Here is a 23,358-nt window from a genome sequence, read left to right on the forward strand (position 1 = left end):
AAAGGGGTTAGAGGGACCTCCCCAGATACAGGAGGGTGAGGGAGGGGTTAGAGGGACCTCCCCAGATACAAGAGTGTGAGAGATGGGTTAGAGGGACCTCCGCAGATACAGCAGTGCGAGAGAGGGGTTAGAGGGACTTCCCCAGATACAGGAGTGTGAGCGAGGGGTTAGAGGGACATCCCCAGATACAGGAATGTGAGAGAGGGGTTAGAGGGACCTCCCCTGATACAGCAGTGCGAGAGAGGGGTTAGAGGGGCTTCCCCAGATACAGGAGTGTGAGAGAGGGTTTAGAGGGATCTCCCCAGATACAGGAGTGTGAGAGAGGTGTTAGAGCAATCTCCCCAGATACAGGAGTGTGAGAGAGGGGTTAGAGGGACCTCCCCAGATACAGGAGGGTGAGGGAGGGGTTAGAGGGACCTCCCCAGATACAGGAGGGTGAGGGAAGGGTTAGAGGGACCTCCGCAGATACAGGAGTGTGAGAGATGGGTTAGAGGGACCTCCCCAGATACAGCAGTGCGAGAGAGGGGTTAGAGGGTCTTCCCCAGATACAGGAGTGTGAGAGAAGGGTTAGAGGGACATCCCCAGATACAGGAGTGTGAGAGAGGGGTTAGAGGGACCTCCCCTGATACAGCAGTGCGAGAGAGGGGTTAGAGGGACTTCCCCAGATACAGGAGTGTGAGAGAGGGTTCAGAGGGACCTCCCCAGATACAGCAGGGTGAGGGAGGGGTTAGAGGGACCTCCCCAGATACAGGAGAATGAGAGAGGGGGTTAGAGGGGCCTCCCCAGATACAGGAGTGTGAGAGAGGGGTTAGAGGGACCTCTCCAGTTACAGGAGTGTGAGAGAGGTGTTAGAACAATCTCCCCAGATACATGAGTGTGAGAGAGGTGTTAGAGCGATCTCCCCTGACACAGGAGTGTGAGAGAAGGGTTAGAGGGACCTCCCCAGATACAGGAGGGTGAGGGAGGGGCTGGCGGGACCTCCCCAGGTACAGCAGTGCGAGAGAGGGGTTAGAGGGACTTCCCCAGATACAGGAGTGGGAGAGAGGGTTAGAGGGACCTCCCCAGTTACAGGAGTGTGAGAGAGGGGTTAGAGGGACCTCCCCAGATACAGGAGGGTGAGGGAGGGGTTAGAGGGACCTCCCCAGATACAGGAGTGTGAGAGAGGGGTTAGAGGGACCTCCGCAGATACAGCAGTGCGAGAGAGGGGTTAGAGGGACTTCCCCAGATACAGGAGTGTGAGAGAGGGGTTAGAGGGACCTCCCCTGATACAGCAGTGCGAGAGAGGGGTTAGAGGGACTTCCCCAGATACAGGAGTGTGAGAGAGGGTTTAGAGGGACCTCCCCAGATACAGGAGGGTGAGGGAGGGGTTAGAGGGACCTCCCCAGATACAGGAGAATGAGAGAGGGGGTTAGAGGGGCCTCCCCAGATACAGGAGCGTGAGAGAGGGGTTAGAGGGACCTCTCCAGATACAGGAGTGTGAGAGAGGTGTTAGAGGGACCTCTCCAGATACAGGAGTGTGAGAGAGGTGTTAGAACAATCTCCCCAGATACAGGAGTGTGAGAGAGGTGTTAGAGCGATCTCCCCTGACACAGGAGTGTGAGAGAAGGGTTAGAGGGACCTCCCCAGATACAGGAGGGTGAGGGAGGGGCTGGAGGGACCTCCCCAGGTACAGCAGTGCGAGAGAGGGGTTAGAGGGACTTCCCCAGATACAGGAGTGGGAGAGAGGGTTAGAGGGACCTCCCCAGTTACAGGAGTGCGAGAGAGGGGTTAGAGGGACCTCCCCAGATACAGGAGTGTGAGAGAGGGATTAGAGGGACCTCCCCAGATACAGGAGTGTGAGAGAGGGTTAGAGGGACCTCCCCAGATACAGGAGTGTGAGAGAGGGGTTAGAGGGACCTCCCCAGACACAGGAGTGTGAGAGAGGTTTAGTGGGACCTCCCCAGATACAGGAGTGTGAGAGAGGGGTTAGAGGGACCTCCCCAGATACAGGAGTGTGAGAGAGGGGTTAGAGTGACCTCCCCAGATACAGGAGTGTGAGAGAGGGGTTAGAGGGACCTCCCCAGATACAGGAGTGTGAGAGAGGGGTTAGAGGGACCTCCCCAGATACAGGAGTGTGAGAGAGGTGTTAGAGGGACCTCCCCAGATACAGGAGTGTGAGAGAGGTGTTAGAGGGACCTCCCCAGATACAGGAGTGTGAGAGAGGTGTTAGAGGGACCTCCCCAGATACAGGAGGGTGAGAGAGGGGTTAGAGGGACCTCCCCAGATACAGGAGCGTGAGAGAGGGTTAGAGGGACCTCCCCAGATACAGGAGTGTGAGAGAGGGGTTAGAGGGACCTCCTGAGTGAGGTCAGCTGTCTGTTCCTGGGCTGATAGATAAATGTCTCTCCTCTGACTCCAAGATTAACAAGGCGCCAACATCATTAAGGAATGTGCCATGTGGAAGATGGAATGCCTTACCGTTCTCAAGGCCAGTGACATACCGAGGGCCATAGCCAGCACCATAGCCGTTGGCATAGCCATTGCGGTACCCATTGCCATATGCAGGCTGAGCCATCCCAACTGCTGGGAACATGCCAGCTCCATTAGGGTAACCTGTAACGAAACAAAGTGGGGGGTCAGGGCCAATGAGCGAGCCGGAAATGGGCAGCCAACGGGCCAATCAGAGAGTGCAATTCTCAACATGCATACAGAGGGCGGTGTTGAGTATGATGTGTGCAATGCAACGCAAAGCACACCCTGTGGCTATGGTAGAGAATACCAGCCCCTGTGTATATTATAGAATAGCACACACTGTGCAGACTGTAGAGATTGGCAGCCCCATGTATATTATAGGAAATAGCAGCTTCTGCATATATTATAGAATAGCACACGCTGTGTCTATTGTAGAGAATAGCAGACCCTTTGTATATTGTAATAGAATAGTGCCCCTGTGTATATTATAGAGAATAGCAGACCCTGTGTATATTGTAGAGAATAGCAGCCCCTGTGTATATTGTAATAGAATAGTGCCCACTGTGTATATTACAGAGAATAGCAGCCCCTGTGTATATTATAGAGAATAGCAGCCCCTGTGTATATTATAGAGAATAGCAGCCCCTGAGTATATTATAGAGAACAGCAGCCCCTGTGTATATCATAGAATAGCACACCCTGTCTCTATTGCAGAGAATAGCAGCCCCTGTGTATATTATAGAATAGCACACCCTGTGTATATATAGAGAATAGCAGACCCTGTGTAAATTATAGAGAATACCAGCCCCTGTGTATATTATAGAGAATAGCAGCCCCTGTGTATATTATAGAGAATAGCAGCCCCTCTATATATTTCAGAGAATAGCAGCCCCTGTGAATATTACAGAGAATAGCAGCCCCTGTGTATATTATAGAGAATAGCAGCCCCTGTGAATATTATAGAGACTAGCAGCCGCCGTGTATATTATAGGGAATAGCAGCCCCTGTGTACATTATACAGAATAGCAGCCCCTCTGTATATTATAGAGAATAGCAGCCCCTGTGTATATTATAGAGAATAGCAGCCCCTGTGAATATTATAGAGACTAGCAGCCGCCGTGTATATTATAGGGAATAGCAGCCCCTGTGTACATTATACAGAATAGCAGCCCCTCTGTATATTATAGAGAATAGCAGCCCCTGTGTATATTATACAGAACAGCAGCCCCTGTGTATATTAAAGAGAATAGCAGCCCCTGTGTATATTATAGAGAATAGCAGCCCCTGTGTATATTATGGAGAATAGCAGCCCCTGTGTCCATTATGCAGAATAGCAGCCCCTGTGTATATTATAGGGAATAGCAGCCCCTGTGTATATTATAGAGAATATCAGCCCCTGTGTATATTATGGAGAATAGCAGCCACTGTGTATATTATAGAGAATAGCAGCCCCTGTGTATATTATAGAGAATAGCAGCCCCTGTGTATATTATAGGGAATAGCTGCCCCTGTGTATATTATAGAGAATAGCAACCCCTGTGTATATTATAGAGAATAGCAGCCCCTGTGTATATTAGAGAGAACATCACAGAAATCACAGAAACCCCACAGTGCAGATAGAGGCCATTTCGGCCCATCGAGCCTGCACCGACACATATCCCACCCGATCCCTGTAACCCTTACACCAACACATATCCCACCCTATCCCCGCGTATTTAATCCCCCTAACATTTAGGGTCAATTTAGCATAGCCAATCAACCTAACCCGCACATCTTTGGACTGTGGGAGGAAACCGGAGCACCCGGAGGAAACCCACGCAAACACAGGGAGAATGTGCAAACTCCAAACAGACAGTCACCCGAGGCTGTGTATATCATAGAGAATAGCAGCCCCTGTGTATATTAAAGAGAATAGCAGCCCCTATGTATATTATAGAAAATAGCAGCCCCTGTGTATATTAAAGAGAATAGCAGCCCCTGTGTATATTATAGAGAATAGCAGCCGCTGTGTATATTATAGAGAATAGCAGGCCTTGTGTATATTCAAGAGAATAGCAGCCCCTCTGTATATTTCAGAGAATAGCAGCCCCTGTGTATATTATAGAGAATAGCAGCCCCTGTGTATATTATGGAGAATAGCAGCCCCTGTGTCCATTATGCAGAATAGCAGCCCCTGTGTATATTATAGAGAATATCAGCCCCTGTGTATATTATAGAGAATAGCAGCCCCTGTGTATAATATAGAGAATAGCAGCCCCTGTGTATATTATAGAGAATAGCAGCCACTGTGTATATTAGAGTATAGCAGCCCCTGTGTATATTATAGAGAATAGCAGCCCCTGTGTATATTATGGAGAATAGCAGCCCCTGTGTCCATTATGCAGAATAGCAGCCCCTGTGTATATTATAGGGAATAGCAGCCCTTGTGTATATTATGCAGAATAGCAGCCCCTGTGTATATTATAGGGAATAGCAGCCCCTGTGTATATTACAGAGAATAGCAGCCCCTGTGTATATTATAGAGAATAGCAGCCCCTGTGTATATGAGAGACAAAAGGAGCCCCTGTGTATATTATGGAGAATAGTAGCCCCTGGTCTATTATAGAGAATAGCAGCCCCCCCGTGTATATTATAGAGAATAGCAGCCCCTGTGTATATTATAGGGAATAGCAGCCCCTGTGTACATTATCGAGAATAGCAACCCCTGTGTATATCATAGAGAATAGCAGCCCCTGTGTATATTTTAGGGAATAGCAGCGGCTGTGTGTATTACAGGGAATAGCAGCACCTGTGTATATTATAGAGAATAGCAGCCCCTATGTATATTATAGAGAATAGCAGCCTCTGTGTATATAATAGAGAATAGCAGCCCCTGTGTTTATTATGGCGAGTAGCAGCCCCTGTGTACATTATGCAGAATAGCAGCCCCTGTGTATATTATAGGGAATAGCAGCCCCTGTGTATATTATAAAGAATAGCAGCCCCTGTGTATATTATAGAGAATAGCAGCCCCTGTGTATATTATAGAGAATAGTAGCCCCAGTGTATATTATAGAGAATAGCAGCCCCTCTGTATATTATCGGGAATAGAAGCCCTTGTGTATATTAGAAGAGAATAGCAGCCCCTGTGTATATTATAGAGAATAGTAGCCCCTGGTCTATTATAGAGAATAGCAGCCCCCCGTGTATATTATAGAGAATAGCAGCCCCTGTGCATATTCTGGAGAATAGCAACCCCTGTCTATATTATAGAGAATAGCAGCCCCTGTGTACATTATAGAGAATAGCAGCCCCTGTGTATATTATAGAGAATAGCAGCTCCTGTGTATATTATAGAGAGTTGCAGCCCCTGTGTATTTTATAGAGAATACCAGCCCCTGTGTATATTATAGGGAATAGCAACCCCTGTGTATATTATAGGGAATAGCAGCCCCTGTGTATATTATAGAGAATAGCAGCACCTGTGTATATTATAGAGTCTAGTAGCCCCTGTGTATATTATAGAGAATAGCAGCCCCTGTGTATATTATAGAGAAGAGCAGCCCCTGTGTATATTATAGAGAATAGCAGCGCCTGTATATATTATAGAGAATAGCACCCCCTGTGTATATTATATAGAATATCAGCCCCTGTGTATATTATAGAGAATAGCAGCCCCTGTGTATATTATAGGGAATAGCAGCCCCTGTGTATATCATAGAGAATAGCAGCCCCCGTGTATATTATAGAGTATAGCAGCCCCTGTGTATATTATAGAGAACAGCAGCCCCTGTGTATATTATAGAGAATAGGAGCCCCTGTGTATATTATAGAGAATAGCAGCCCCTGTGTATATTATAGAGAATAGGAGCCCCTGTGCATATTATAGAGAATAGCAGCCCCTCTGTATATTATAGGGAATAGAAGACCCTGTGTATATTGGAAGAGAATAGCAGCCCCTGTGTATATTAGGGAGAATAGTAGCCCCTGGGCTGTTATAGAGAATAGCAGCCCCCCATGTATATTATAGAGAATAGCAGCCCCTGTGTATATTATAAAGAATAGCAGCTCCTGTGTATGTTATAGGGAATAGCAGCCCCTGTGTATATTATAGAGAATAGCAGCCCCTATGTATATTACAGAGAATAGCAGCCTCTGTGTGTATTATAGAGAATAGCAGCCCCTGTGTCCATTATGCAGAATAGCAGCTCCTGTGTATATTATAGAGAATAGCAGCCCCTGTGTATATTATAGAGAATAGCAGCCCCCATGTATATTATAGAGAATAGTAGCCCCTGTGTATATTATAGGGAATAGCAGCCCCTGTGTATATTATAGAGAATACCAGCCCCTGTGTATATTAGAGGGAATAGCAGCCCCTGTGTATATTTTGGAGAGTTGCAGCCCCTGTGTATAATATAGAGAATACCAGCCCCTGTGTATATTAGAGGGAATAGCAGCCCCTGTGTATATTATAGGGAATAGCAGCCCCTGTGCATATTATAGAGAATAGCAGCCCCTGTGTATATTATACAGAATAGCTGCCACTGTGTATATTATAGAGAATAGTAGCCCCTGTGTATATTATAGGGAATAGCAGCCCCTGTGTATATTATAGAGTATAGCAGCCACTGTGTCTATTATAGAGAATAGCAGCCCCCGTGTATATTATAGAGAATAGCAGCCCCTGTTTATGTTATAGAGTATAGCAGCCACTGTGTTTATTATAGAGAATAGCAGCCCCCGTGTATATTATAGAGAATAGCAGCCCCTGTGTATATTATAGAGAATAGCAGCCCCTGTGTATATTATAGAGAATAGCAGCCCCTGTGTATATTATAGAGAATAGAAGCCCCTGTGTATATTATAGAGAATAGCAGCTCCTGTGTATTTTATAGAGAGTCGCAGCACCTGTGTATATTAGAGAGAATAGCAGCCCCTGTGTATATTACAGAGAATAGCAGCCCCCCGTGTATATTATAGAAAATAGCAGCCCCTGTGTATATTATGGAGAATAGCAGACCCTGAGTATATTATAGAGAATAGCAGCCCCTGTGTATATTATAGAGAAGAGCAGCCCCTGTGTATATTATAGAGAAAAGCAGCCCCTGTGTATATTATAGAGAATAGCAGCCCCTGTGTATATTGTAGGGAATAGAAGCCCCTGTGTATATTAGATGAGAATAGCAGCCCCTGTGTATATTATAGAGAGTAGCAGCCACTGTGAATAGTATATGGAATAGCAACCCCTGTGAATATTATAGAGAATAGCAGCCCCTATGTATATTATAGAGAATAGCAGCCCCTGTGTATATTATAGGGAATAGCATCCCCTGTGTATATTATAGAGAATAGCAGCCCCTGTGTAGATTATAGAGAATAGCAGCCCCTGTGTATATTATAGAGAATAGCAGCCCCTGTGTATATTATACAGAATAGCAGCCCCTGTGTAAATTATAGGGAATTGCAGCCCCTGTGTAAATTATAGAGAATAGCAGCCCATGTGTATATTATAGGGAATAGCAGCGCCTGTGCCTATTATGGAGAATAGCAGCCCCTGTGAATATTATAGGGATTAGCAGCCCCTGTGTTTATTACAGAAAATAGCAGCCCCCGTGTATATTATCGAGAATAGCAACCCCTGTGTAGATTATAGAGAATAGCAGCCCTTGTGTAGATTATAGAGAATCACAGCCTCTGTTATATTTTAGAGAATACCAGTCCCTGTGTATCTTATAGAGAATAGCAGCCTCTGTGTATATTATAGAGAATAGCAGCCCCTGTGTATATTATAGAGAATAGTAGCCCGTGTATATTATAGAGAATAGCAGCCCCTTTGTATATTATAGAGAATATCAGCCGCTGTGTTTATTATAGAGAATAGCAGCCCCGTGTATATTATAGACAATAGTAGCCCCTGTGTATATTATAGAGAATAGCAGCCCCTGTGTATATTATAGAGAATAGCAGCCCCTGTTTATATTATAGAGAACAGCAGCCCCTGTGTATAATAGAGAGAATCGCAGACCCTGTGTATATTATAGAGAAAAGCAGCCCCTGTGTATATTATAGAGAATAGCAGCCCCTGTGTATATTATAGAGAATAGCGGCTCCTGTGTATATTACAGAGAATAGCAGCCCCTGTGTACATTGTAGAGAATAGCAGCCCCTGTGCATATTATAGAGAATAGCAGCTCCTGTGTATATTATAGAGAATAGCAGTCCCTGTGTATATTATAGAGAGTAGCAGCCACTGTGAATATTATATGGAATAGCAACCCCTGTGAATATTATAGAGAATAGCAGCCTCTCTGTATATTATAGAGAATAGCAGCCCCTGTGTATATTATAGAGAATAGCAGCCCGTGTATATTATAGAGAATAGCGGCTCCTGTGTACATTATAGAGAATAGCAGCCCCTGTGTATATTATAGAGAATAGTAGCCCGTGTATATTATAGAGAATAGCAGCCCCTTTGTATATTATAGAGAATATCAGCCGCTGTGTTTATTATAGAGAATAGCAGCCCCGTGTATATTATAGAGAATAGTAGCCCCTGTGTATATTATAGAGAATAGCATCCCCTGTGTATATTATAGAGAATAGCAGCCCCTGTTTATATTATAGAGAACAGCAGCCCCTGTGTATAATAGAGAGAATCGCAGACGCTGTGTATATTATAGAGAAAAGCAGCCCCTGTGTATATTATAGAGAATAGCAGCCCCTGTGTATATTATAGAGAATAGCGGCTACTGTGTATATTACAGAGAATAGCAGCCCCTGTGTACATTGTAGAGAATAGCAGCCCCTGTGCATATTATAGAGAATAGCAGCTCCTGTGTATATTATAGAGAATAGCAGTCCCTGTGTATATTATAGAGAGTAGCAGCCACTGTGAATATGATATGGAATAGCAACCCCTGTGAATATTATAGAGAATAGCAGCCTCTCTGTATATTATAGAGAATAGCAGCCCCTGTGTATATTATAGAGAATAGCAGCCCGTGTATATTATAGAGAATAGCGGCTCCTGTGTACATTATAAAAAATAGCAGCCCCTGTGTATATTATAGAGAATAGCAGCCCCTCTGTATATTTCAGAGAATAGCAGCCCCTGTGAATATTATAGAGAATAGCAGCCCCTGTGAATATTATAGAGACTAGCAGCCACAGTGTATATTATAGGGAATAGCAGCCCCTGTGTATATTATAGAGAATAGCAGCCCCTGTGTATATTATAGAGAATAGCAGCCCCTGTGTATATTGAAGAGAACAGCAGTCCATGTGTATATTATAGAGAATAGCAGCCCCTGTGTATATTAAAGAGAATAGCAGCCCCTGTGTATATTATAGAGAATAGCAGACCCTGTGTATTTTATAGGGAATTGCAGCCCCTGTGTATATTATGGAGAATAGCAGCCCCTGTGTCCATTATGCAGAATAGCAGCACCTGTGTATATTATAGGGAATAGCAGCACCTGTGTATATTATAGAGAATATCAGCCCCTGTGTATATTATGAAGAATAGCAGCCCCTGTGTATAATTTAGAGAATAGCAGCCCTTTTGTATATTATGCAGAATAGCAGCCCCTGTGTATATTATAGAGAATAGCAGCCCCTGTGTATATTATAGAGAATAGCAGCCCCTGTGTATATTATAGACAAAAGGAGCCCCTGTGTATATTATAGAGAATAGTAGCCCCTGGTCTATTATAGAGAATAGCAGCCCCCCGTGTATATTATAGAGAATAGCAGCCCCTATGTATATTATAGGGAATAGCAGCCCCTGTGTACATTATCGAGAATAGCAACCCCTGTGTATATCACAGAGAATAGCAGCCCCTGTGTATATTTTAGGGAATAGCAGCGGCTGTGTGTATTACAGGGAATAGCAGCCCCTGTGTATATTATAGAGAATAGCAGCCCCTATGTATATTATAGAGAATAGCAGCCTCTGTGTATATAATAGAGAATAGCAGCCCCTGTGTTTAATATGGCGAGTAGCAGCCCCTGTGTCCATTATGCAGAATAGCAGCCCCTGTGTATATTATAGGGAATAGCAGCCCCTGTGTATATTATAGAGAATAGCAGCCCCTGTGTATATTATAGAGAATAGTAGCCCCAGTGTATATTATAGAGAATAGCAGCCCCTCTGTATATTATCGGGAATAGAAGCCCTTGTGTATATTAGAAGAGAATAGCAGCCCCTGTGTATATTATAGAGAATAGTAGCCCCTGGTCTATTATAGAGAATAGCAGCCCCCCGTGTATATTATAGAGAATAGCAGCCCCTGTGCATATTCTGGAGAATAGCAACCCCTGTCTATATTATAGAGAATAGCAGCCCCTGTGTACATTATAGGGAATAGCAGCCCCTGTGTATATTATAGAGAATAGCAGCTCCTGTGCATATTATAGAGAGTTGCAGCCCCTGTGTATTTTATAGAGAATAACAGCCCCTGTGTATATTATAGGGAATAGCAACCCCTGTGTATATTATAGGGAATAGCAGCCCCTGTGTGTATTATAGAGAATAGCAGCACCTGTGTATATTATAGAGTCTAGTAGCCCCTGTGTATATTATAGAGAATAGCAGCCCCTGTGTATATTATAGAGAAGAGCAGCCCCTGTGTATATTATAGAGAATAGCAGCGCCTGTATATATTATAGAGAATAGCAGCCCCTGTGTATATTATATAGAATATCAGCCGTTGTGTATATTATAGAGAATAGCAGCCCCTGTGTATATTATAGGGAATAGCAGCCCCTGTGTATATCATAGAGAATAGCAGCCCCCGTGTATAATATAGAGTATAGCAGCCCCTGTGTATATTATAGAGATCAGCAGCCCCTGTGTATATTATAGAGAATAGGAGCCCCTGTGTATATTATAGAGAATAGCAGCCCCTCTGTATATTATAGGGAATAGAAGACCCTGTGTATATTGGAAGAGAATAGCAGCCCCTGTGTATATTAGGGAGAATAGTAGCCCCTGGGCTGTTATAGAGAATAGCAGCCCCCCATGTATATTATAGAGAATAGCAGCCCCTGTGTATATTATAAAGAATAGCAGCTCCTGTGTATGTTATAGGGAATAGCAGCCCCTGTGTATATTATAGAGAATAGCAGCCCCTATGTACATTACAGAGAATAGCAGCCACTGTGTATATTATAGAGAATAGCAGCACCTGTGTCCATTATGCAGAATAGCAGCTCCTGTGTATATTATAGAGAATAGCAGCCCCTGTGTATATTATAGAGAATAGCAGCCCCCATGTATATTATAGAGAAAAGCAGCTCCTGTGTATATTTTGGAGAGTTGCAGCCCCTGTGTATAATATAGAGAATACCAGCCCCTGTGTATATTAGAGGGAATAACAGCCCCTGTGTATATTATAGAGAATAGCAGCCCCTGTGCATATTATAGAGAATAGCAGCCCCTGTGTATATTATAGAGAATAGTAGCCCGTGTATATTATAGAGAATAGCAGCCCCTTTGTATATTATAGAGAATATCAGCCGCTGTGTTTATTATAGAGAATAGCAGCCCCGTGTATATTATAGAGAATAGTAGCCCCTGTGTATATTATAGAGAATAGCATCCCCTGTGTATATTATAGAGAATAGCAGCCCCTGTTTATATTATAGAGAACAGCAGCCCCTGTGTATAATAGAGAGAATCGCAGACGCTGTGTATATTATAGAGAAAAGCAGCCCCTGTGTATATTATAGAGAATAGCAGCCCCTGTGTATATTATAGAGAATAGCGGCTACTGTGTATATTACAGAGAATAGCAGCCCCTGTGTACATTGTAGAGAATAGCAGCCCCTGTGCATATTATAGAGAATAGCAGCTCCTGTGTATATTATAGAGAATAGCAGTCCCTGTGTATATTATAGAGAGTAGCAGCCACTGTGAATATGATATGGAATAGCAACCCCTGTGAATATTATAGAGAATAGCAGCCTCTCTGTATATTATAGAGAATAGCAGCCCCTGTGTATATTATAGAGAATAGCAGCCCGTGTATATTATAGAGAATAGCGGCTCCTGTGTACATTATAAAAAATAGCAGCCCCTGTGTATATTATAGAGAATAGCAGCCCCTCTGTATATTTCAGAGAATAGCAGCCCCTGTGAATATTATAGAGAATAGCAGCCCCTGTGAATATTATAGAGACTAGCAGCCACAGTGTATATTATAGGGAATAGCAGCCCCTGTGTATATTATAGAGAATAGCAGCCCCTGTGTATATTATAGAGAATAGCAGCCCCTGTGTATATTGAAGAGAACAGCAGTCCATGTGTATATTATAGAGAATAGCAGCCCCTGTGTATATTAAAGAGAATAGCAGCCCCTGTGTATATTATAGAGAATAGCAGACCCTGTGTATTTTATAGGGAATTGCAGCCCCTGTGTATATTATGGAGAATAGCAGCCCCTGTGTCCATTATGCAGAATAGCAGCACCTGTGTATATTATAGGGAATAGCAGCACCTGTGTATATTATAGAGAATATCAGCCCCTGTGTATATTATGAAGAATAGCAGCCCCTGTGTATAATTTAGAGAATAGCAGCCCTTTTGTATATTATGCAGAATAGCAGCCCCTGTGTATATTATAGAGAATAGCAGCCCCTGTGTATATTATAGAGAATAGCAGCCCCTGTGTATATTATAGACAAAAGGAGCCCCTGTGTATATTATAGAGAATAGTAGCCCCTGGTCTATTATAGAGAATAGCAGCCCCCCGTGTATATTATAGAGAATAGCAGCCCCTATGTATATTATAGGGAATAGCAGCCCCTGTGTACATTATCGAGAATAGCAACCCCTGTGTATATCACAGAGAATAGCAGCCCCTGTGTATATTTTAGGGAATAGCAGCGGCTGTGTGTATTACAGGGAATAGCAGCCCCTGTGTATATTATAGAGAATAGCAGCCCCTATGTATATTATAGAGAATAGCAGCCTCTGTGTATATAATAGAGAATAGCAGCCCCTGTGTTTAATATGGCGAGTAGCAGCCCCTGTGTCCATTATGCAGAATAGCAGCCCCTGTGTATATTATAGGGAATAGCAGCCCCTGTGTATATTATAGAGAATAGCAGCCCCTGTGTATATTATAGAGAATAGTAGCCCCAGTGTATATTATAGAGAATAGCAGCCCCTCTGTATATTATCGGGAATAGAAGCCCTTGTGTATATTAGAAGAGAATAGCAGCCCCTGTGTATATTATAGAGAATAGTAGCCCCTGGTCTATTATAGAGAATAGCAGCCCCCCGTGTATATTATAGAGAATAGCAGCCCCTGTGCATATTCTGGAGAATAGCAACCCCTGTCTATATTATAGAGAATAGCAGCCCCTGTGTACATTATAGGGAATAGCAGCCCCTGTGTATATTATAGAGAATAGCAGCTCCTGTGCATATTATAGAGAGTTGCAGCCCCTGTGTATTTTATAGAGAATAACAGCCCCTGTGTATATTATAGGGAATAGCAACCCCTGTGTATATTATAGGGAATAGCAGCCCCTGTGTGTATTATAGAGAATAGCAGCACCTGTGTATATTATAGAGTCTAGTAGCCCCTGTGTATATTATAGAGAATAGCAGCCCCTGTGTATATTATAGAGAAGAGCAGCCCCTGTGTATATTATAGAGAATAGCAGCGCCTGTATATATTATAGAGAATAGCAGCCCCTGTGTATATTATATAGAATATCAGCCGTTGTGTATATTATAGAGAATAGCAGCCCCTGTGTATATTATAGGGAATAGCAGCCCCTGTGTATATCATAGAGAATAGCAGCCCCCGTGTATAATATAGAGTATAGCAGCCCCTGTGTATATTATAGAGATCAGCAGCCCCTGTGTATATTATAGAGAATAGGAGCCCCTGTGTATATTATAGAGAATAGCAGCCCCTCTGTATATTATAGGGAATAGAAGACCCTGTGTATATTGGAAGAGAATAGCAGCCCCTGTGTATATTAGGGAGAATAGTAGCCCCTGGGCTGTTATAGAGAATAGCAGCCCCCCATGTATATTATAGAGAATAGCAGCCCCTGTGTATATTATAAAGAATAGCAGCTCCTGTGTATGTTATAGGGAATAGCAGCCCCTGTGTATATTATAGAGAATAGCAGCCCCTATGTACATTACAGAGAATAGCAGCCACTGTGTATATTATAGAGAATAGCAGCACCTGTGTCCATTATGCAGAATAGCAGCTCCTGTGTATATTATAGAGAATAGCAGCCCCTGTGTATATTATAGAGAATAGCAGCCCCCATGTATATTATAGAGAAAAGCAGCTCCTGTGTATATTTTGGAGAGTTGCAGCCCCTGTGTATAATATAGAGAATACCAGCCCCTGTGTATATTAGAGGGAATAACAGCCCCTGTGTATATTATAGAGAATAGCAGCCCCTGTGCATATTATAGAGAATAGCAGCCCCTGTGTATATTATAGAGAATAGTAGCCCGTGTATATTATAGAGAATAGCAGCCCCTTTGTATATTATAGAGAATATCAGCCGCTGTGTTTATTATAGAGAATAGCAGCCCCGTGTATATTATAGAGAATAGTAGCCCCTGTGTATATTATAGAGAATAGCATCCCCTGTGTATATTATAGAGAATAGCAGCCCCTGTTTATATTATAGAGAACAGCAGCCCCTGTGTATAATAGAGAGAATCGCAGACGCTGTGTATATTATAGAGAAAAGCAGCCCCTGTGTATATTATAGAGAATAGCAGCCCCTGTGTATATTATAGAGAATAGCGGCTCCTGTGTATATTACAGAGAATAGCAGCCCCTGTGTACATTGTAGAGAATAGCAGCCCCTGTGCATATTATAGAGAATAGCAGCTCCTGTGTATATTATAGAGAATAGCAGTCCCTGTGTATATTATAGAGAGTAGCAGCCACTGTGAATATTATATGGAATAGCAACCCCTGTGAATATTATAGAGAATAGCAGCCTCTCTGTATATTATAGAGAATAGCAGCCCCTGTGTATATTATAGAGAATAGCAGCCCGTGTATATTATAGAGAATAGCGGCTCCTGTGTACATTATAGAGAATAGCAGCCCCTGTGTATATTATAGAGAATAGTAGCCCGTGTATATTATAGAGAATAGCAGCCCCTTTGTATATTATAGAGAATATCAGCCGCTGTGTTTATTATAGAGAATAGCAGCCCCGTGTATATTATAGAGAATAGTAGCCCCTGTGTATATTATAGAGAATAGCATCCCCTGTGTATATTATAGAGAATAGCAGCCCCTGTTTATATTATAGAGAACAGCAGCCCCTGTGTATAATAGAGAGAATCGCAGACGCTGTGTATATTATAGAGAAAAGCAGCCCCTGTGTATATTATAGAGAATAGCAGCCCCTGTGTATATTATAGAGAATAGCGGCTACTGTGTATATTACAGAGAATAGCAGCCCCTGTGTACATTGTAGAGAATAGCAGCCCCTGTGCATATTATAGAGAATAGCAGCTCCTGTGTATATTATAGAGAATAGCAGTCCCTGTGTATATTATAGAGAGTAGCAGCCACTGTGAATATGATATGGAATAGCAACCCCTGTGAATATTATAGAGAATAGCAGCCTCTCTGTATATTATAGAGAATAGCAGCCCCTGTGTATATTATAGAGAATAGCAGCCCGTGTATATTATAGAGAATAGCGGCTCCTGTGTACATTATAAAAAATAGCAGCCCCTGTGTATATTATAGAGAATAGCAGCCCCTCTGTATATTTCAGAGAATAGCAGCCCCTGTGAATATTATAGAGAATAGCAGCCCCTGTGAATATTATAGAGACTAGCAGCCACAGTGTATATTATAGGGAATAGCAGCCCCTGTGTATATTATAGAGAATAGCAGCCCCTGTGTATATTATAGAGAATAGCAGCCCCTGTGTATATTGAAGAGAACAGCAGTCCATGTGTATATTATAGAGAATAGCAGCCCCTGTGTATATTAAAGAGAATAGCAGCCCCTGTGTATATTATAGAGAATAGCAGACCCTGTGTATTTTATAGGGAATTGCAGCCCCTGTGTATATTATGGAGAATAGCAGCCCCTGTGTCCATTATGCAGAATAGCAGCACCTGTGTATATTATAGGGAATAGCAGCACCTGTGTATATTATAGAGAATATCAGCCCCTGTGTATATTATGAAGAATAGCAGCCCCTGTGTATAATTTAGAGAATAGCAGCCCTTTTGTATATTATGCAGAATAGCAGCCCCTGTGTATATTATAGAGAATAGCAGCCCCTGTGTATATTATAGAGAATAGCAGCCCCTGTGTATATTATAGACAAAAGGAGCCCCTGTGTATATTATAGAGAATAGTAGCCCCTGGTCTATTATAGAGAATAGCAGCCCCCCGTGTATATTATAGAGAATAGCAGCCCCTATGTATATTATAGGGAATAGCAGCCCCTGTGTACATTATCGAGAATAGCAACCCCTGTGTATATCACAGAGAATAGCAGCCCCTGTGTATATTTTAGGGAATAGCAGCGGCTGTGTGTATTACAGGGAATAGCAGCCCCTGTGTATATTATAGAGAATAGCAGCCCCTATGTATATTATAGAGAATAGCAGCCTCTGTGTATATAATAGAGAATAGCAGCCCCTGTGTTTAATATGGCGAGTAGCAGCCCCTGTGTCCATTATGCAGAATAGCAGCCCCTGTGTATATTATAGGGAATAGCAGCCCCTGTGTATATTATAGAGAATAGCAGCCCCTGTGTATATTATAGAGAATAGTAGCCCCAGTGTATATTATAGAGAATAGCAGCCCCTCTGTATATTATCGGGAATAGAAGCCCTTGTGTATATTAGAAGAGAATAGCAGCCCCTGTGTATATTATAGAGAATAGTAGCCCCTGGTCTATTATAGAGAATAGCAGCCCCCCGTGTATATTATAGAGAATAGCAGCCCCTGTGCATATTCTGGAGAATAGCAACCCCTGTCTATATTATAGAGAATAGCAGCCCCTGTGTACATTATAGGGAATAGCAGCCCCTGTGTATATTATAGAGAATAGCAGCTCCTGTGCATATTATAGAGAGTTGCAGCCCCTGTGTATTTTATAGAGAATAACAGCCCCTGTGTATATTATAGGGAATAGCAACCCCTGTGTATATTATAGGGAATAGCAGCCCCTGTGTGTATTATAGAGAATAGCAGCACCTGTGTATATTATAGAGTCTAGTAGCCCCTGTGTATATTATAGAGAATAGCAGCCCCTGTGTATATTATAGAGAAGAGCAGCCCCTGTGTATATTATAGAGAATAGCAGCGCCTGTATATATTATAGAGAATAGCAGCCCCTCTGTATATTATAGGGAATAGAAGACCCTGTGTATATTGGAAGAGAATAGCAGCCCCTGTGTATATTAGGGAGAATAGTAGCCCCTGGGCTGTTATAGAGAATAGCAGCCCCCCATGTATATTATAGAGAATAGCAGCCCCTGTGTATATTATAAAGAATAGCAGCTCCTGTGTATGTTATAGGGAATAGCAGCCCCTGTGTATATTATAGAGAATAGCAGCCCCTATGTACATTACAGAGAATAGCAGCCACTGTGTATATTATAGAGAATAGCAGCACCTGTGTCCATTATGCAGAATAGCAGCTCCTGTGTATATTATAGAGAATAGCAGCCCCTGTGTATATTATAGAGAATAGCAGCCCCCATGTATATTATAGAGAAAAGCAGCTCCTGTGTATATTTTGGAGAGTTGCAGCCCCTGTGTATAATATAGAGAATACCAGCCCCTGTGTATATTAGAGGGAATAACAGCCCCTGTGTATATTATAGAGAATAGCAGCCCCTGTGTAAATTATAGAGAATAGCAGCCCATGTGTATATTATAGGGAATAGCAGCGCCTGTGCCTATTATGGAGAATAGCAGCCCCTGTGAATATTATAGGGATTAGCAGCCCCTGTGTTTATTACAGAAAATAGCAGCCCCCGTGTATATTATCGAGAATAGCAACCCCTGTGTAGATTATAGAGAATAGCAGCCCTTGTGTAGATTATAGAGAATCACAGCCTCTGTTATATTTTAGAGAATACCAGTCCCTGTGTATCTTATAGAGAATAGCAGCCTCTGTGTATATTATAGAGAATAGCAGCCCCTGTGTATATTATAGAGAATAGTAGCCCGTGTATATTATAGAGAATAGCAGCCCCTTTGTATATTATAGAGAATATCAGCCGCTGTGTTTATTATAGAGAATAGCAGCCCCGTGTATATTATAGAGAATAGTAGCCCCTGTGTATATTATAGAGAATAGCATCCCCTGTGTATATTATAGAGAATAGCAGCCCCTGTTTATATTATAGAGAACAGCAGCCCCTGTGTATAATAGAGAGAATCGCAGACGCTGTGTATATTATAGAGAAAAGCAGCCCCTGTGTATATTATAGAGAATAGCAGCCCCTGTGTATATTATAGAGAATAGCGGCTCCTGTGTATATTACAGAGAATAGCAGCCCCTGTGTACATTGTAGAGAATAGCAGCCCCTGTGCATATTATAGAGAATAGCAGCTCCTGTGTATATTATAGAGAATAGCAGTCCCTGTGTATATTATAGAGAGTAGCAGCCACTGTGAATATTATATGGAATAGCAACCCCTGTGAATATTATAGAGAATAGCAGCCTCTCTGTATATTATAGAGAATAGCAGCCCCTGTGTATATTATAGAGAATAGCAGCCCGTGTATATTATAGAGAATAGCGGCTCCTGTGTACATTATAGAGAATAGCAGCCCCTGTGTATATTATAGAGAATAGTAGCCCGTGTATATTATAGAGAATAGCAGCCCCTTTGTATATTATAGAGAATATCAGCCGCTGTGTTTATTATAGAGAATAGCAGCCCCGTGTATATTATAGAGAATAGTAGCCCCTGTGTATATTATAGAGAATAGCATCCCCTGTGTATATTATAGAGAATAGCAGCCCCTGTTTATATTATAGAGAACAGCAGCCCCTGTGTATAATAGAGAGAATCGCAGACGCTGTGTATATTATAGAGAAAAGCAGCCCCTGTGTATATTATAGAGAATAGCAGCCCCTGTGTATATTATAGAGAATAGCGGCTACTGTGTATATTACAGAGAATAGCAGCCCCTGTGTACATTGTAGAGAATAGCAGCCCCTGTGCATATTATAGAGAATAGCAGCTCCTGTGTATATTATAGAGAATAGCAGTCCCTGTGTATATTATAGAGAGTAGCAGCCACTGTGAATATGATATGGAATAGCAACCCCTGTGAATATTATAGAGAATAGCAGCCTCTCTGTATATTATAGAGAATAGCAGCCCCTGTGTATATTATAGAGAATAGCAGCCCGTGTATATTATAGAGAATAGCGGCTCCTGTGTACATTATAAAAAATAGCAGCCCCTGTGTATATTATAGAGAATAGCAGCCCCTCTGTATATTTCAGAGAATAGCAGCCCCTGTGAATATTATAGAGAATAGCAGCCCCTGTGAATATTATAGAGACTAGCAGCCACAGTGTATATTATAGGGAATAGCAGCCCCTGTGTATATTATAGAGAATAGCAGCCCCTGTGTATATTATAGAGAATAGCAGCCCCTGTGCATATTATAGAGAATAGCAGCTCCTGTGTATATTATAGAGAATAGCAGTCCCTGTGTATATTATAGAGAGTAGCAGCCACTGTGAATATTATATGGAATAGCAACCCCTGTGAATATTATAGAGAATAGCAGCCTCTCTGTATATTATAGAGAATAGCAGCCCCTGTGTATATTATAGAGAATAGCAGCCCGTGTATATTATAGAGAATAGCGGCTCCTGTGTACATTATAGAGAATAGCAGCCCCTGTGTATATTATAGAGAATAGTAGCCCGTGTATATTATAGAGAATAGCAGCCCCTTTGTATATTATAGAGAATATCAGCCGCTGTGTTTATTATAGAGAATAGCAGCCCCGTGTATATTATAGAGAATAGTAGCCCCTGTGTATATTATAGAGAATAGCATCCCCTGTGTATATTATAGAGAATAGCAGCCCCTGTTTATATTATAGAGAACAGCAGCCCCTGTGTATAATAGAGAGAATCGCAGACGCTGTGTATATTATAGAGAAAAGCAGCCCCTGTGTATATTATAGAGAATAGCAGCCCCTGTGTATATTATAGAGAATAGCGGCTACTGTGTATATTACAGAGAATAGCAGCCCCTGTGTACATTGTAGAGAATAGCAGCCCCTGTGCATATTATAGAGAATAGCAGCTCCTGTGTATATTATAGAGAATAGCAGTCCCTGTGTATATTATAGAGAGTAGCAGCCACTGTGAATATGATATGGAATAGCAACCCCTGTGAATATTATAGAGAATAGCAGCCTCTCTGTATATTATAGAGAATAGCAGCCCCTGTGTATATTATAGAGAATAGCAGCCCGTGTATATTATAGAGAATAGCGGCTCCTGTGTACATTATAAAAAATAGCAGCCCCTGTGTATATTATAGAGAATAGCAGCCCCTCTGTATATTTCAGAGAATAGCAGCCCCTGTGAATATTATAGAGAATAGCAGCCCCTGTGAATATTATAGAGACTAGCAGCCACAGTGTATATTATAGGGAATAGCAGCCCCTGTGTATATTATAGAGAATAGCAGCCCCTGTGTATATTATAGAGAATAGCAGCCCCTGTGTATATTGAAGAGAACAGCAGTCCATGTGTATATTATAGAGAATAGCAGCCCCTGTGTATATTAAAGAGAATAGCAGCCCCTGTGTATATTATAGAGAATAGCAGACCCTGTGTATTTTATAGGGAATTGCAGCCCCTGTGTATATTATGGAGAATAGCAGCCCCTGTGTCCATTATGCAGAATAGCAGCACCTGTGTATATTATAGGGAATAGCAGCACCTGTGTATATTATAGAGAATATCAGCCCCTGTGTATATTATGAAGAATAGCAGCCCCTGTGTATAATTTAGAGAATAGCAGCCCTTTTGTATATTATGCAGAATAGCAGCCCCTGTGTATATTATAGAGAATAGCAGCCCCTGTGTATATTATAGAGAATAGCAGCCCCTGTGTATATTATAGACAAAAGGAGCCCCTGTGTATATTATAGAGAATAGTAGCCCCTGGTCTATTATAGAGAATAGCAGCCCCCCGTGTATATTATAGAGAATAGCAGCCCCTATGTATATTATAGGGAATAGCAGCCCCTGTGTACATTATCGAGAATAGCAACCCCTGTGTATATCACAGAGAATAGCAGCCCCTGTGTATATTTTAGGGAATAGCAGCGGCTGTGTGTATTACAGGGAATAGCAGCCCCTGTGTATATTATAGAGAATAGCAGCCCCTATGTATATTATAGAGAATAGCAGCCTCTGTGTATATAATAGAGAATAGCAGCCCCTGTGTTTAATATGGCGAGTAGCAGCCCCTGTGTCCATTATGCAGAATAGCAGCCCCTGTGTATATTATAGGGAATAGCAGCCCCTGTGTATATTATAGAGAATAGCAGCCCCTGTGTATATTATAGAGAATAGTAGCCCCAGTGTATATTATAGAGAATAGCAGCCCCTCTGTATATTATCGGGAATAGAAGCCCTTGTGTATATTAGAAGAGAATAGCAGCCCCTGTGTATATTATAGAGAATAGTAGCCCCTGGTCTATTATAGAGAATAGCAGCCCCCCGTGTATATTATAGAGAATAGCAGCCCCTGTGCATATTCTGGAGAATAGCAACCCCTGTCTATATTATAGAGAATAGCAGCCCCTGTGTACATTATAGGGAATAGCAGCCCCTGTGTATATTATAGAGAATAGCAGCTCCTGTGCATATTATAGAGAGTTGCAGCCCCTGTGTATTTTATAGAGAATAACAGCCCCTGTGTATATTATAGGGAATAGCAACCCCTGTGTATATTATAGGGAATAGCAGCCCCTGTGTGTATTATAGAGAATAGCAGCACCTGTGTATATTATAGAGTCTAGTAGCCCCTGTGTATATTATAGAGAATAGCAGCCCCTGTGTATATTATAGAGAAGAGCAGCCCCTGTGTATATTATAGAGAATAGCAGCGCCTGTATATATTATAGAGAATAGCAGCCCCTGTGTATATTATATAGAATATCAGCCGTTGTGTATATTATAGAGAATAGCAGCCCCTGTGTATATTATAGGGAATAGCAGCCCCTGTGTATATCATAGAGAATAGCAGCCCCCGTGTATAATATAGAGTATAGCAGCCCCTGTGTATATTATAGAGATCAGCAGCCCCTGTGTATATTATAGAGAATAGGAGCCCCTGTGTATATTATAGAGAATAGCAGCCCCTCTGTATATTATAGGGAATAGAAGACCCTGTGTATATTGGAAGAGAATAGCAGCCCCTGTGTATATTAGGGAGAATAGTAGCCCCTGGGCTGTTATAGAGAATAGCAGCCCCCCATGTATATTATAGAGAATAGCAGCCCCTGTGTATATTATAAAGAATAGCAGCTCCTGTGTATGTTATAGGGAATAGCAGCCCCTGTGTATATTATAGAGAATAGCAGCCCCTATGTACATTACAGAGAATAGCAGCCACTGTGTATATTATAGAGAATAGCAGCACCTGTGTCCATTATGCAGAATAGCAGCTCCTGTGTATATTATAGAGAATAGCAGCCCCTGTGTATATTATAGAGAATAGCAGCCCCCATGTATATTATAGAGAAAAGCAGCTCCTGTGTATATTTTGGAGAGTTGCAGCCCCTGTGTATAATATAGAGAATACCAGCCCCTGTGTATATTAGAGGGAATAACAGCCCCTGTGTATATTATAGAGAATAGCAGCCCCTGTGCATATTATAGAGAATAGCAGCCCCTGTGTA

The 23,358-nt window shown here is 42.2% G+C and overlaps 1 protein-coding gene across 1 annotated transcript in view; it reads right to left on the minus strand.

Annotated features, from left to right (window-relative positions):
- The window catches only part of LOC147095463 (uncharacterized), a 124,083-nt gene that overhangs the window by 64,648 nt on the left and 36,077 nt on the right, over positions 1–23,358 (minus strand). The window contains exon 2 of the mRNA XM_085973642.1: positions 2,458–2,592. Within this exon, the coding sequence (XP_085829768.1) occupies positions 2,458–2,572 (115 nt within the window). The 5' untranslated portion in view covers positions 2,573–2,592. The remainder of the gene's footprint in view (positions 1–2,457; positions 2,593–23,358) is intronic.

This window comes from Somniosus microcephalus, unplaced genomic scaffold (assembly GCF_052327205.1).
Source record: "Somniosus microcephalus isolate GS21.2 unplaced genomic scaffold, FLI_Smic_1.0 unresolved_chr1, whole genome shotgun sequence".
Classification (NCBI taxonomy): domain Eukaryota; kingdom Metazoa; phylum Chordata; class Chondrichthyes; order Squaliformes; family Somniosidae; genus Somniosus; species Somniosus microcephalus.